We start from the raw sequence: 17009 nt of genomic DNA on the forward strand, positions 1-17009 counted from the left end.
TCGATGGAATCGTGCGCGTTCAGCGAAAGGGCACGCAAGTACAGCGTGGTTCTAGAAGTGCCTTATCCGTGCATGCCCGAAACGATACAGTCAAGGTGCAATTTTTTTTTGCTTGCGTGTGCGTTAAAACTGCTTTACAGGAGAAACGTGAAGGCAATCGCCCTGCCCGTGTGCTCTCTCCGTCTCTCTGTTGAGCACAGCACAAAAGGACCGGGGGTGGCGGTGGGGGGGGAGACACACGCAAACGAGAACCGCACAATACCCGACCAGCATCAAGCTCCTTAGCAAGACACTGAGACCTTGTGCAAGGTCACATCAGGTCAGGATGTGTCTCACATCCTCACTGCCACGATTTGACGAATGCAATACAGGTTTGGATTTTACATGGCATCTAAATGCGGCCGCATCTCACGACGTCGTGCAGAAGCGGCGAGCCCATGTCTATTTAATACTGCAGAGAGGCGCTCAGTCATAGGCAAAGGGGAGGAGAAGGGGAAAGTCTTGAACAGGGGCAGGAGAGTCGACAGCACAGACGGCGATGGGAAGGGAATTCCAGACAATGGGCGACCTCCCACTGAGTGAAGATTGTCTGGGGGTCGGGAGAGTACAATGAAGGGAAGTTGAATGGCGCCGTGGTGGCGAGATGTTAACTACCTCGCCTGGTTTCCAGGAGGTCGTGGGTTTTATCCCGACCCTGACACCTGTATATTTGGAGTTTGCGTGTTCTCCCCGTGATCGCAAAGATTTCTCTCCGGTTCCTCCAGGTTTTTCTCTTCACATTTATAAAAAAAACATGAGTTTGAAATATTCGACTGGTGACTTCGTTGAGCATTCATTTGTGGGCAGGTCACTTCTGAAAAAGAGCTATACACGTCAGTGGGCCTTATCTGTTAAAATGGAAAAAAAAATTCATTTTTAAATCGTTTATATTAAGTTCACTTGCGCGCTTGCTTGCTTATCCCACTTCCCGTGATCTAATTGAGCTGACATTTTCCACACAGACTCGTTGTGCGTGACAATTAATGTTCGTGAAATTTTTATTCCAAAATTTTACAATTTTTAGGACAAAAATATTATATTTAATTACCAATTGCTTAATGGTGCCATGCAATCATCTGACCCATAGGTGGCAGCCATCTCAAGCCAGAGGACGAGAGGACTCTAGCCGCCACGCATATAAAGGATTTATAGTGAAACACTTTGTTTTTACGGGTTATACTTGTTAGTTCATAGATGAGAATGGAGAGGTAGGAGTGTGAAAAGGAGTATGTATGTATGTACGCTGCACTTCTTTAACACGGTACGTAGCCAACCGTGCTAATCGGAGGTGTGAAAAGTGGGGTGAGATGAGAGGGCAGATGTAGTAGGCATGGCGAGTCCACTGACGACACTGATGGTGAATACCTTGACAGTGTTTACTGGACACGACATTTACACTGTATAGAAGAGCTAAGTGGCCACGGCTGCCTAAAGTTTGAATATTACACTGTCATAGCTCTTGAATAACCTTCATGCTACAATAAATAATCCTTTTTACACGCTTTTATCTAACTCACTCTGTTCTAATTGTTGTCGTCGTATCCTCAAATCTTGTAACTCAATTTTTACCCACTTCCCAATGTGGTATCGACTGCAAACTTGGTATACTTATGTCATACTGATGACAATACTATATTCTATCAAGAAAGTTTTTTTTAAACATTATTTTTTAAATGTTACCTTTCGCCTTGGGTATAATTGTCCACGCTCAACTGACGTTGGCTGTAAATCACCATGGCCCCCTTACGTGATGGCAAGCTTCGGGGCCACTTCATCGAGTCGTGGAGTTCTGCCATTACGAGTAGGGTACATTTCATTAAAGCGTGTTTAAAAAATAAAAGTTTGTTTAAATATTACTTTTAATATCATCTTCTGCCCTTCTGCAAGTCCTGCGTATGAACCAAAACACACCTAAGTATGGAGGCCGTGTTGTTCAAGACGACAGGTGTTTTTACTGGCAGCGTTTGTTTTGATACATCATGCAAAACCAATGTTACAGTGAGTCAGGTGTCATACCATCACCTGTCATCAAATCTTGACACACCCATTGTCTCGATCAGACGCCACATTGTACGGGCGTCACTGACACCACTGAACTAAATATAAACACAATAGGTACGTTACTTCGTCATAAATCCTGCATACAGATACAATGCCAGCAGGTGTGTAGGGGGGGATATGCTCGTGCAGTATAAAGATCCTCAATTCAATCCGGACCAGTCCATTAAAAAAAGCGAGGCGAGTTAATGCCAATCAGCCAGCCCATCCACCACTCTGATCGCAGACATCAGCGTGGATCAAAGGTCAAGGCGAGCGTGCCAGCGTTTATTAATCAAGTCTCAAGCAGCACCTTTTGCTTGTTGCGACTTTGCGCGTTTTGTATTTGCTTAATATTTAATATAAAACGCCCCGGCAGACATGTTTGGGAGGAAGCGTTTGACCTTCGCAGAAGTCGCCAAACCGGAACTCGGATGGACAAAACCTGCCTGGCAGGTACGGGGGCCCTGCACGTCATGGCGATGCAAATAATGATCCTCCAGTCGCGGGGCGGTGTCACGATATCGATCACTCCACTGCTGGATGAAATGGATTAACTCGTGCCCACAAGTATCAGTCGTGATTGGTGCTCGCTTGACCGTACATTCACTGCGCTGATCAGTGACAGGTTGGTGAAGTTGGTTGGTAATGGTGGGGGGGGGACCTGGGGGGTGGGGGGGCGGGGTTCCTGGGTGGGGGGCCTGAGTGGAGGTCTTGGGTGGGGACCCCCCCCTGGTTCACAAACACTTGTCACTTGATGATAGCCACGACCGGGAATCGAACTCAGGTCACCGGGTTTCATAGCGCAGTGTGCTCACCCCTGCGCCACCGCCATAGCGATGTCCACGCTGCCTCCTTTATTAAAAACGGCTTTGTCCTCTCTCAACAGGAATGCTCACTTGAGAGAGAGAGGGAGGGAGACCACGGTCTTCTCGGGGGGCCTGGTGACAAGGTTAGCACAAAACAAAGGGGCCCTCGCTCACTCTCATATCTGGGCACTCTGCCACAACTGCAATGTGCCAACACGTAGAGCAAAAATTCCAATCTCTCTGCCTTGTTACAGATTTGTGTCATGGGACGTTTCGTGCCAGAGACGCGACTGCCCGTGCTGAGGCCGAGCGAACGCCGTTGGCGATAACGAACGGCCCTCTCGTGTGGACGTGGACTTTGCAGTTCGGGCCACACGACAAGGCCGCTGGGGAGTGGCACAGAGGTGTGACATCATACGTGGCGTCAACATCTCCTGAAGGGGTTGTTACCATAACGAGGTCTCACCATGATCGCAAGGACGTTGTCTTCATTAACCCGGTGCACAGTTCCCCTGAGATAAAGCACTCGCGTAACCTGCAGCCATTGCGTCGACTGTGCCACCTTGCACGGATAATTTCCACAAACGCCGCCATCTCATCTTGCACATATTGTGGTCACTTTTGCTTCTAACCGTTAGAAAGGGGAATAATATAATAAAGTGCGCATATATATGGTGACACGTTCCACAGCTGAGAATTAGTACGTCGGTCTTAAGCTGCTCATCTAGACTGTGAACGTAATGTCCAATTTATGAGAGAGAGCGGAACTGTGGAGACGGCTTGTGCAGAAAGAGGAGCGCATCGATTGGCGAATGTAGGCAGGTTATCCATAAGAGGTTTTTGGGGTTAGATCATGTAAATATAAATGCGTCGTTAAACCCGCCACCACCCGACACAGCCAATTAGTAAGGTTTGTCGTGTAAACAAAACATGCCAATTCGTTACTAGTACAGCACGCAGGTGTGTTGTAGAATAAACCCACAACATTTACAATTAGAGTACGACGTTTCGCCAGTAATTACAACTTGCATCATCAGGCGATAGCCACAGATGCGGAGAAATCCTCCTGTTTCGGTCTTCGAGGGATAAATGTGACGTCGGCACTTGCGAGCCAATCAGGTACGAAGGCCAGATGATAATACAATGGATAATATTGGTCACGAAAGCCTACGTGTCGAATAGGCAGGTTAATGCCTTCATTCAAACCGTTAAGAAAAACGAGTGGGACTTGGGCAGGATACGTCGCTCGAAAAAAAGGTTAATGGCTGACGGTCAAGACTAATGATGGAGTGGCAGCCGAAGAATGAGGCGCATCTGAGAAGATGTCCATCGCGGAGATGCAGCAATTAAATCTCAGAATTGTAATGTTTGGTGCCTCCGGTGGCTTGGGAAGGCCTTCATCCAGCAGTGGGCTGACCTTGGCCAATAATGACGATAAACTATGTGCATTCCTGAAAAACAACGAGGACCTACAGTGCTCAATATGCACGTGGTTTTGTTTCCAATACTAAGCATAGACACATGTTTGGAACGTATTTTGCCTTTTAAGCGCGTTTCAATTGTTCTGAAGCCAAGTGGTGTTTGAAAAATCTTAACACCTGTTTCATGGCCAGGAAGGGTAGCCTGTTTTTATTTTTTTTATCAGTTTTTATACCGGCAAAAAAGTACCATAGATATGGAACTTCCCATGTCACCCTGCATCCATGCAAACAATAACAACACGAAAAACGACAATAACCAGAAAAACGGTGGCTATGTCATCAACTTTAAAGAAAGCAACGTGCATTAGGTTACTGCGATAAACAGCCCTAACAGCGTATACAGACGCGTGCAAAGGATAACACTAATTCTGCTACCGTCAGTGAATCTACTGAGAAGCTCATTCCCCTTGATGCGTAAGAGGATTGCAGATGACGCTAATCTAGCACGAGCGAGGATCTTAGCACACCGCTCCTACTCTTCGTGCTCCTCACATCGTCTCGTAACTGTACTGTTCCATCTGCCAAGAGAACCCTGTGTCATTGTTGAGAAAACTAGCTGCTGGACGGGGGCCTTTCTTAAGCGTGTGCAGGTCACGAGTGTTATTTGTCCATACTTTACCACGCTGGTCAATGCGAGGAGCACAGACGTGGAAGCATAGCAACACATTACAACGATAGTTCTGGAAAAAGTGGTATACCCTACCGATAATGAATAAATGTGCGAGGCGCAGAACCACAATGCACGGGCAGCAAGACACGTTGTGCCCATGCAATGGATTGTAACGATGTGGAAATTATCATATTAAGCTCACAAACAACAAAACATTGAATCGTACCCACGATAATCTCTCCGCTTAGGGTCGTATAAGTTGTATGCTGCTATATATTGTTAAATATAGTGGGATCGGCAAGCAAATTTAATCGTGACCCTCCATTGCCACAAGGATGACAATCATAACATTTGAATGTGCGTACATTTCTGCAGACGCCAAGAAAATTATAATTACATAGGGGACAATATTGGTGCATTGTCACACATTGTATGCATGTATGTTGAACTTTTTTCTCACCGGACATAGCCAACAGCGCTAATCGGAGGTGGGGGAAATCGTCACACATATATTGTTGTCGAACATCCACTGGCGTGCATGCAAAATCAAAACGTATCTCTCAGTCAGCGCCAACGGTACACGCTCGAAAGGTGGAATGTGCGTAAAAGCCTTCGCATAAAAGTGCCATCGAGCTGAAGCAACTCGGCCGTAACCAACACCAGAAGGGAGCGACCGGCGGCCATCCGTTGACGAGCGAACGATTGCCAAGAGGCGAAAAAATAAGTGGAGGGAGATTAATAGGAGACGGCCCTGAAAGTAAAAATAATAATACAACGCGCTTTTATCGCCTCAAGACAGGTGTTGCGATCACCAACACTGCTGAACAACAGATAGTCAACCTTAGTTTCAAGCACATGCTGGGGGGGCAAGCCATACTTTTTAGCAAACAATAAAGCGTGCTGTGCTTTTTGCCCAGTTTCAAATAACATTAAATTAATCCCCCCTCCACCACCACGCATCGTTATTTGCGTGAATGTTCCCATTAACTAGCTGTATTTGACCTTCGTGCCTCATAAGGACGAGTTATGGACGAAGACGTTCCCGCACACCCCTTGCTGGTTATGGGGGGGGGGGGGGGGTGTATTGGTTGTCCATACTCCACCGCACGGGTCTACGCAGGTTGGCTACATGGGGTGGTGGAATCGGGAGCGGATCGAACATCGCTCGCCGATCGATGTTGGAGCACGCGGATCGCCAGGTTCACAGCGCAGTGTGCGAACACTCATGCCACTCACACTACCCAACCACCCTACCCCAAGCAGGGAGCGGCACTATGCCGTACTCCAAGGTGCAACGACGCAGCAATTAATCAATTGACCTGATTGTTTAAGCTCACGGAAAACATAAATCAAATCGCGCGTGTGAGAATCGATGTGTCTGTGTATACGTACTTTGGATTGAATGGGTTGACATAACCCCTGTAAGCCATGAGGTAAAAAAAATGTGTGTATATAGTTCAATCGCAACCACTCAGATTTTCAAGCGGGCCCGACGCATCACACGTTTAATATAAATGACTCGTATACAAACCCTGAATATGTTTGCACATGAGCAGTAAGTAAAAAGCCATTACCTAGCCTGCAAAGTGTTGTAATGCCGTAATTACGTCCGCAAGAATGCGTTACGTGACAGTTCGCACAGCGGGTGCATAATGCATAGGCGCGCACGTATAGCGTTGCAGGGGGCACGTCTGCGGCACTCAGAGGAAATCATTACGTGACGGGACCCGATTCAATACAAGCGCATCAATAGTAGTTTTACATATTGTCCTCAATTGAGCAGCGAGTAGGCTTGCCAGCTCATTGGGGGCGGCCATCGGGAGGTGGCAGTGCCCTTGCAATTTCTAAAATCCTAGATGAAAGGAGAGGTAGATGGAGTGACACAAGAGGAACGCAAACAAGAAACAATGGTGCGGGGAGAGAGATGCAGACAGAGGGGAGTTTGTGCCCTTCACGTTCACGAGGGCTTTATTTTGAGATTATATTTCGTGCACCTTTCTTTTCATCAATCCGCACGCCCCCCCCATGCCCCCCGCCCACCTTGAGGTGCTTAGAGCCCCCCTAGTTTTTTTCGTGGTTCGCTGACCGTTCTCCCTTCGAAACTACACAAGGCAGCCGTCACATGCCGGTTTGAGTGGTTGGATCGCTGCCAAGCCAGGCAGGAAACGTGAGTGGCTTCGGTTGCGTGGCGACTGCACGGGGGGTGGGGGGGGACGAACCACAGAGATGGTGGTGGCACAGTGGATCCAAGGTGGGGCTGAACGATTAATCGATTTCAAATCGAAATGGCAATTTCAAAACAATGCGGTGAGCAAATCGCAAAGGCCGCGATTTTTTACGATTTGAAAAGTCCTGTTACTTTCTTGTTGGGACTTTTTTATTTTCTATTATTATAACTTTATTTATTTAACTTAACAATTGTTCTATGTTTGATTGTTCTATTTCAATTAAAATATTTTAATAAATACATGTTGGAAGCAATTAATATATTTTAAGCTTTTATCCTTGCATTAGCATATATAGAGCAGTTCATATTTTGATTGTATCACAGTGAATCTTGAACTAAAGCTTGACTTTAAAAAATTTAATCGCAAATCAAATTGCGATCGCAATATCTGTAAGAAAAATCGCAATTAGATATTTTCCCCAAATCGTTCAGCCCTCGTCCAAGGTGGGCTGCTGCATTCGCCAAATTTTTTCCGCACCCAGTGTGCCTTGGAGAAGAGTCCAGGTGCGAGGCGCAAAAGGGCACGGTGTTATTATGGTTGGTCTGTCGTCGTCGATGATGACGATGGCCAGCGGAATTTGGGTCGAGTCTTTGCCATGAAGATGAAAAAAAAACATTCCCGCAAAAATTTGAGCGCCCAGTGTCAACTCAGCATTTAAATTAGTCATTAAAATTTAAAAATGTTGACGAAATGAAATCCACAGACTTGGAGTCAAATTCCGCAGGTTGCCATCGACGAGGCGAAGATTAAAGACTTCAACTGCCGATTAAATTAGCCCCGGCAACTAATGAAGGCAAGTTGTACGAGACGTTAATTCATGTACTTGTATACGCACAGCATCTTTGTCAATCCGCTGCTGGATGAGGGCCTCCCCACTATGTGCAGGTCGTGCAGTTGTTGAGCATATTTCGATTTAAAGCTTTCGTGACTGCAGGGATTCATCTTCTTGGTTCTTTCGGTAAAGTTGAGCATACTTTACCACCCTCCTTGGTGCGGGTTAGTGGATGCCAGAGGGGCATAGAGATGGGAGCACGGAGGTTACAATACATTGGACATTGATGCACTGTCTTTTTGCCGTCATCTATGTAAAGAAGAGCCGACGCAAGGTTGCAGGGGGTTCGTCTTTTAATCCTTTTCTCCCATCCACACCTGTCCCCAGCCGTCCCAATCTCGTTCCCGCCAACCAACCCCTTCTTCCCGCCCGTTCTCTCCCTTATATCTCCTCACCTGCTCCTCCCCCTTCTCCTGTCACCGTCCCACCAACCCTTCTATTGGTGGGAATCCTTCCTCTGACACCCCTACATCTACACAGCACCGGAGTGCTCTACTTCTTTATTTTCATGGGTATTTGTGGATAACAGAATGTGTCAATTGCACCCTTACATCATGGCGAATAAGACGAGTTCTACTGCATAGTTGATTTGGTTCTATGGGGAGCATGGTTACATAAACCTTGCACCCGTTCTCTTTGACACAAACACTGGAGGCACGTCAATTCTGGCCCCCTCTGGAGGAAAGCACCGCCGCAACTACGAAAGGAGCAAAGGAATGACAGCCAGAAGAAGTGGCAGCAAGGGAGAGAAAGACGGCAGGATGATCTCACGCACTGGTGTGGCGAGCTTGTATGTATGAACTTATTTCGCACCATACGTAACCAACCGTGCTATTCGGAGGTGCGGGGGAAGAACAACAAACTAAACACAAAAAGCAGTTATAAAGAAATGAGTTTTGAATCTAGATTTAAAAGTGCATAGCTCCAGTGGCTTCCTAATATCGGAAAGGAAGGGCATTCCAGACGGCCGTAGAAGCACACCTGAGAGCACGTGATGCAGTGACCATCTTTGTTCGATGGTCAGCCAAAACAAGCTTGGCATGGGCCCCTGGTGCTTGGAATAATATTAGGCCTTCTCCACGCCTATTCCAAAATTATTGAGCAGCCGGAGGGGACCGCGCGAGCTCCCCAAGTGCAGCCAGAGTGGCCGCGGGCCCGATAGCCGTGCCAAGGTCCTCACCGCCACGATCTGCTGCAGGAGCCGTTGGTTCTGCTCGCTGAGCTCGCGAAGTGCCCGCGACTTCTCACGGTCAGTCTCCAGGCTGCCCTGCTGCTTCCTGTCCAGCTCCTGGCGCACGTGGGTCAGCTCCACCTCCAGCTCGGCGACGCGGCCCTCCCACTCGCTCTCGCGCACCTCCAGCCGCCTCACTGCTCCATGACGCTCTTGCTCCAGGCGCTGGGAAAGTCGACGGGATACAGGGGGAGGGCGTTTGCAAAAATTACTCACAGGAGTCGCGTGGCAATCTCAGAACTCCCCGCAGGAGTTTTCGCGGTTTGCGTTGTGAAGCTTTCCGTTGTATTTCGAGGTTGTCGTTCGGCGTGGCCTCTGACGTTTGGCTCCACACGCTGGTTAGTTTCTTCGTCGGAAGCGGAATTTAGTTCTCGAAGAAATGTGGGGGTGGGGGGTTTATGATGATCAATGAGCAGTGCTCGTCAAAGCATCAGCAAGGCAGGGAGAGAACCAACAGCAACACCCACGTTGCATGCATTCTTCTCGCAAGGAGCTGACTTCAGTTCCTCAAGAAAGCACCCATTACGTGGAGCGAAGCGTCAGACATCGTGCTGAACAACACGTGGTACAAAACCGAAAATCCATCTGAAGGCTACAATTACAGAACGTTTCCCCGGTTTACCATCCAATTTTAAATATCAGAAAAACTAGATAATTTATTCAAATAGAAGTTTTTTTTAGGAATTTGAATAAACAGATGAAAAAAGTCCTTCCAAGAACATATCCTCCTGATAAGACGAACAAAAGTACGTCCGCTATATATTGTACTTCAAAAAATATTAATTATCGATGCAGTGAATACATTTTAATTTGAATAGGTTACACGTGATGGATTTATATTCAATTGCAGACGTTACAATCGTGAACAAACTGTAAAACTATCTTGTCATCTTCGGCTAGATTCCCTCGCACAAAGTGCTGTACATGCTAAACCACAATTTTATGACGAACACGGAGGGCTGCAATATAGGAGACCGAGGATGTTAATTTGTGTGACAAGTCTCAGTCATATTTACAGTGACGATGTCATGTTTACACGGCAATGTTGCCTCGATTCGAAACCAGTTGTTAACCTCTTCTTTCAGCGTTTCTGACTATCCCTCAGGAGGTGCATTTGTTAACACGGTAAACACCCACACACAGGAGGAAGTACACAGCTTTGATCCAAAGACGCCCAAGCTCATTAGTCAAAGGAAGGATTGAATGCACCAAGCAAAATTGTGTCATCCAGTGCCCATCTGACACACACACGTCACACACACTAGCAACAAAACACGAAATGTAAGCACATTGTGCATGCACATCGACGGATGCCAAACATTTGATGAGATCATTTACGTTGGTTCATAGACGGGGTGATGTGGGTTTTAGCTTTCGTTTCATCTGAAATTCAATCAGAGATTCAAAAAGTGTCGTGTTGATTTTAGTTTTTTTCAAGAGTTGTCAAGTTATGTTACCTGGGACCTCCCCCACTCATGCCCCCAACTTAGCTAACCGTCACTGACCAGTGTGGTAAAGTATGGTCAAACAACTTCCACAAGAAGCCCTGCATGACGATGTCATAATCCAGTATTGTAGTCGATTGACAAAGGGCTCAACATTATTCCAGTTCAGTGGTATTTTTAAGAGTTATCTATGATGTAAGTTAACGTTTCTGCCCTGGAATTAAGTGCTTACTAACCCAGTTGCAATTTGTGTTAAAAAGTAGGAATTAACATTTTTTAAAAGTATTTTCAATTGGCAAACGCTGTTATTTAATTACAAACTAAGAGAAGCTGCCCATTGGTTCGTAAATTTCAGTTAATCATATTAACATAATGCATTCCCTAAACTGTCATAACGGAAGATTCAGATAAAGAAAAACAATCTGGATGACGAAGGCAACTTGTAAAACATTACCCCAACTTTAGGAAGTAGATCAACTTATTTCAGGCAATGCCCATTGAACTTAAGCAATGCTTTTATAATGGCATCTGAGAAGATCCGGGGGAATACCTTGCAACACAAAGCCTTTACACAATGATGGACTGTAAAAAATGTTAATTCACTGTACTGGCAAAGATTCATGAAATATAATGCATCTTAATGACAGATTGTGTCAGCAAAGCAAATCATTCCATCTCACACTAAATCTATCCAAAGTGAGTCAGCCAGTTTCTAGTGGGGGTACAGCTGTGGGTATGGAACATTATTCATGAGTCTGTTAACATTTTTCATAATAGGTTATTTAGTGATATGTATTACTGTACTCTTTGGTTCTTTCGGTAAAGTCACGTAGGTATAGTGCGTTAACCACGTTGCCACCGCTCCACTCGGCTTAATAATAACCAGACATTCACACGTATCTACTTGTCAAGGTTGTCAGTCGCCCTTGTGCAACATGAAACTTCACAGGCACTCCTTGTGTGAACCGCAGGTGCATATCTCAGTGTTATTAGGAATTTTGAAGACCGTATTTCCCTGCAAAGCCAACAGCCTATCAGAGGCAACGTATGACTGACACAACTGGGATGTTAACCACAACACTCAACGACACTCGTACCCTGGCACGCACGACGTGCCCACAATGTAACACTTTTAATGTGGACAGCGCATTGCATAAGACCACATTTCTACCCTCCCCTTACTGAATTTGAAAGCAAAACGTTGGGGGTGTACTTTACAAATCTGGTGTGCGAGACCAAATTAGTACACTTTATAGAAACCGGGGAACATGCGTGCAGGTTCATCTTTCTTTTAGGAGAATACGTCACACTGTGTTAATGTACATCCGCGAATGTACGTGGACGACATTACTTGTGTACAATGTAATGCATCCAGAATACACGATACGGCCACCTTCATTGGCCACGAATTATCCACTGCAGGATGACGGCCACCCCAAGCCGTTGCAATTACTCAGTCGCACAACATTACCAACCCCAGATTTGAAGCTTTCGTGACTGCAATGATTCATATTCTTAGGTTTTTTCGGTAAAGTCACGTAGGTAAAAAATGTAAATTAGGGTTGTGCTGTGACGGTTCCACCTGAAGACGGAAGCTTGCGTTGCCTCCGAAACGTCGTGATTTTTATTTTATTTTTATTTTACTTTATTCATTTAAATTTTAAATTTTTACCTACGTGACTTTACCGAAAAAACCTAAGAATATTACCAACCCCCACATCTAGCTGCGGCACACGAGCAGAAGTCATTGCTTCATCTCGTGGGTAAAAACAACGTCTGGGGCCTGTGCCCTGCTGTGGCTGCCACTCTGTCCTTAGTCTTGACCGTCGCCCATCATCCATTCGAGCGACGCGTCTTTCTTTGTCGAAACCCAACCTTATACTTTCTTTACAGTCAACGTCACGTCTCTCTAACTTGTAATTGCTCTCTAAACCTTCTCTCAGTTGAATTTCCAAGCAGTCGCCAGAGTACACAGTAGAGAATATAGGTGCAATATATAAAAATGTGTACATCCCATCTAAATTTTTTAAAATGTCCGTGAAATGTATTTACAGTAAAGCGTTACCATCATCTAAAACGAGTGGTCCCTGTTCTACACAGCTGTGTACACTATTGACAGAGGCACGTTGTGCTGCGTAGCCCGTCTAAAATTACAGGCACTGTATACAAAATACACAAGGCAGAAAGGTAGCAACGTAACGACGAAGCATGTTCAGAACCGTGCGTTTGAGAGTATTTGGCTGCAATACATCTCCACACGTGATAAGCCATTTCGTTGAGCTCTCATTTCTGATAGCCAGGTCGCTTCTAGACAATACGTTACAGCTCAGTGGGCCTTACCTGGTAAAATAAAATAAAAACTATTCTAATAGTTTAGCGTGCTCAAAACACCAATAGATTTAAGGTTGGTCACTATTAAGTCACTTTCACCACGAACAAAATTCTGTCTTTTTTTACTTTCGGTAAAGTGTTGCGATCGAAACGTCGTGGATTTTTTGCTTTTATTATTATCAATTTATTATTTTTATTTCATTTAATGTTATTATCTTTAATTTTATTTTCTATCTACGTGACTTTACCGAAAGAACCAAGCATAAAAATTCTGTATATTAAAAAAGCACATATAAACACATGTAGAAGTACCGTATTCAATCTAGAAGTATTATGAATGTTTGGAACTCCTGTATTGATGTTGCTGGAATCAGCCAAACGAGAGCACGCATCCAAAGGGACGACCAACGTGGGCATGGAGCGATGAATGAGATCAGTTCATGTGCAAGGAGTGAGACTGGTGGCAGCAGCACTTGACTGTGATGGATGGCCATTACAGGCCTTCATCCAGCAGTGGATAGTCAGTGGCTCACGGTGATGATCAGAATCTTCATTTAAAGTGGAAGAATCCGATGAGCTATAACGCATATTTTTCACAGGATGTCAAGTCGGGGCGGGTCACAAAGTTACAACGAACAAGACGATACAACAACACGACAGGAGTGAACAGATGAATTTGGTTGGTATCACTCGGTAATTTTAAGTGCATACCTGTTCATCCATACGGTTTACGCCGTATTCTTGTACACAGGGAAATTGAGTTTTCAGGTACATACGTCGTACAGCCGTTTCAATACGGGCAAAAGCTTTTCTTTGCCTATTTGTTCGCGTTTCTCCCTTATGATATGACTTTGTAGGATTGACGTTGAGATCCATAAGGGCACCGGGGTGACCAATAAGGTCTGAATTGGTCTGTAATAAAGGTAGGCACTGACAAGGGGTTTACAGGTATGTAAGTGGGTAATGTCATGGCCAGTAGGAACACAAGTGGGGGGACGACGGGGGGAGGGGTCAGCTTCCCCCCCCCCCGTGACCTTTGACAGAGAGGTCAGCTATCTGCTGCTCTCCCATGGCTGGCCACTCATGAGCTCCCATGGCTACTTGTCCCCCCCCATCTCCCCCCGACTCTAATAAACAACAAACCAGGTTTCACCAATGATTGGAAAATACTGCGTTGGCAGCAGTGCGCACAAGCAACATTGACAAAGCAACAAACAAGCTCACAATTCGTCAATAAAACCATCTTCAGGTTCTATACAGTATAACAGGCGACGTTTCAGGCAATGGCCCGATTTGTGTGTCAGGAAGAAATGTTACCAGGTAAAGCCCACTGAGCCATACTGTATGGCTCTTGTTCAGAAACGACCTACCCCGAAATGATAGCTCAACGGAGTAGCGTATCATGCGGAACTGTATAGCAGCCAAATATTCGAAACGCATGTTAATTCTAAACGTGGAGGGGGAAAAAAACCGGAGAACATGGAGAACAAGCCACGCGACCATGGGTGAAGAGACATGCAAACTCTCAACATACAGGCGTCAGGGTCGGGATCGAACCCATGACCTCCTGCAAACCAGGCGAGGTAGTTACCATCTCGCCACCATGGCGCCCAAATATGGCCAGCATATGTCAGCGCACGAAGTGGGTTATTGAACCCGGACTGTGTGGAGCTTCGAATCTTCACCCTAGCATGCGCGACGGGTGTTCTCCAATGCAGCTACAGTACACATACCCAAGTATCCTCAGAGAGCAAGACAATGATGAACGAACACCGAGCTTGTGAGCGCAGGTGAATGGACCGTAATTGTCTACCCTGCATCAAACACCAGCGGCGAGGGAGAATGCGCGCTTACCCCATTTGGCACCCGAATGAGCTCCCAGTACCGTGGCGTGAAACGTCGGACATTTGTGGCGAGCAACAACCCGCGAAACACACGTCGGAGATCGAGCACAGTTAAAAAGAAGTAATACTACAAAGATCCAATTGCAGGAACTATTTTGACGTTTAAGAGCTTGTGTTGGTCTTGGTCAGTTCTTAATTTCAGCATGAACTGGGGTTATTTTGGCACGGCACAATCTGTGTTGCCTTATCTTGTCCTCATTCTACCCTATATCCCTGTAAACATAAGCATAGGGCCATCGAAGTATAAAGTGCTATAATACAGGGTTCCCTGTGTTATGGACAGTAGCGCCTCACTCAAGATAGCCAAGCCCTACTTGTCACCGACCGATATATTAAACCGTTAATATAAAAATACACAAATATCCCAACACACATCGGAAGCTGCATTGTGAAGTGCGATCAATACCTTGACCGTGCGGTCTCGCTCAGCTGTGAGTCTGTTGCGTGGACACACACACACACAACATACGGTGCGCTGTGTCGCACACACACACACACAATTACCTCCATCCTCTCGATCAGCTCGGTCTGCTGGATCTCCTTTGTCCTGCGAAGTTCTTGGTTGTTCTCCAGCAAAGCCTTTCCCAGCTCGGCTAGCCATCACCAGCTCCGACTCTTTCTGGCGGAGCAGCTCAAGGAGTTCCTGCTCGCTGCAGTCGCCCTTCTGATCCTCCTGCTGCTGCTGTTGATGGTGGTGTTGGTGGTTGTGTTTCGCATCTCCCACTTCGTCTCGCCGCGGAGGAGCCGTGGTCTCTGCCATCTCGGCTTCAGCGGTGGAGTTTATTTAGCACAAGACGGATGAGTATACACCTACCCAGCTACTATATAGAGCGGCGGTGACTACGTGTACGCGCACCGGCTACACCTACCCACCTATCACTACCTGCCTTTGCGTCGTTCCCGGCACACCTGCCTTCCGAACCTCTTAACGCTTTCAATGCGCTTCCAATAACGCGAGAACACGTGCACGTGTGCGCAGGCTATCGTTGAAAGGCAAAAAAAAATATTTTAAAAAATTCTTGAAACCTCCAAACTCTACGAACCACCACCAAAATCTGCGCTGTGTCCACGCAGCGAGTCCTGTGTTCGATTTAAAAGCTGCGAAAGAACCAGAAAAGCCGGACGCGTCTCCTGCTGCTGCTGCTACTCACTCCTTCCTCCTCCTCCTACCCAGTTGTCGAATAACAAATGAATGAATGATACGCGGACCAAGATACAGAGAGAAAGAGAGAGGCTGGAGGAGGAGGACCCGGACACCACCCGGGGGAGGAGTAGGAGGATGAGTTTGTTGCTGCTGCTGTTGGAAGACCGCGGATCATTTGGCGGTGACAAGTTCAGCCCTCACCGTACGCAGTCGCTGGGCAATGATTGCGCAGAGCCGAGCGCGTCACGATCCCACCAGCCCCGGCTGATAAGGTGGTGGTGGGGGGGGGGGGTGCAGGGTGGAGAGGGAAACTTGTTCTGCGTGAATAATTACTGCTGCTGCTGCTCCGACTACGAGTATTGCTCCCACTAATAACCACGACAGCAACACGAGTGTGCCTGCCTACAAATGAGCGGCGCTCATCCCCTTTGAACGGCTTTTGGAGGACGAAATCAAAGGAACAGACCGTACGGGACAGAGCTACGAAAAGGCAGCATTTGGGGGGTTACGTCTCGAGCCGCGCTCGTTACAATTCTGTGTTTGTGTTCTTCGTGGTTTGTCTTGTTTATTAAAACAAAAGTAATCGATTCTAGATTTGAAGTTTTCGTGACTGCAAGGATTCATATTCTTAGGTTTTTTCGGTAAAGTCACGTAGGTAAAAAATAAAATTAATAAAAGTAACGACGTCACGTGATTTTTATTTTATTTTTATTTTACTTTTATTAATTTAAATTTTTTTACCTACGTGACTTTACCGAAAAAACCTAAGAAAAAGTAATCGAATGATGACGCGATGGTCATCTCGCCTCTGGGAGAGGTGAACGCTGTCGGAAACGTCAAAACGCACGCCACGTGCCGTCCACAACCCCGAACTCGGCCCTTGGAGCCACTGCCAACGCCATCTCTTCCACGCACACA

General features: G+C 46.3%; 1 protein-coding gene across 1 annotated transcript in view; it reads right to left on the minus strand.

The window, feature by feature from the left end:
* Positions 1 to 16286, minus strand: part of BICDL1 (BICD family like cargo adaptor 1) — a 40395-nt gene extending 24109 nt beyond the window's left edge. The window contains 3 exon segments of the mRNA XM_061561261.1: positions 9217 to 9432; positions 15452 to 15541; positions 15543 to 16286. Of these exon segments, the coding sequence (XP_061417245.1) occupies positions 9217 to 9432; positions 15452 to 15541; positions 15543 to 15707 (471 nt within the window). The 5' untranslated portion in view covers positions 15708 to 16286.
* Between the last annotated feature and the right edge of the window lie 723 nt (positions 16287 to 17009).

The sequence above is a fragment of the Lethenteron reissneri genome, chromosome 27 (assembly GCF_015708825.2).
Source record: "Lethenteron reissneri isolate LAM-NWPU_2019-01 chromosome 27, ASM1570882v1, whole genome shotgun sequence".
Taxonomy (NCBI): Eukaryota; Metazoa; Chordata; class Hyperoartia; order Petromyzontiformes; family Petromyzontidae; genus Lethenteron; species Lethenteron reissneri.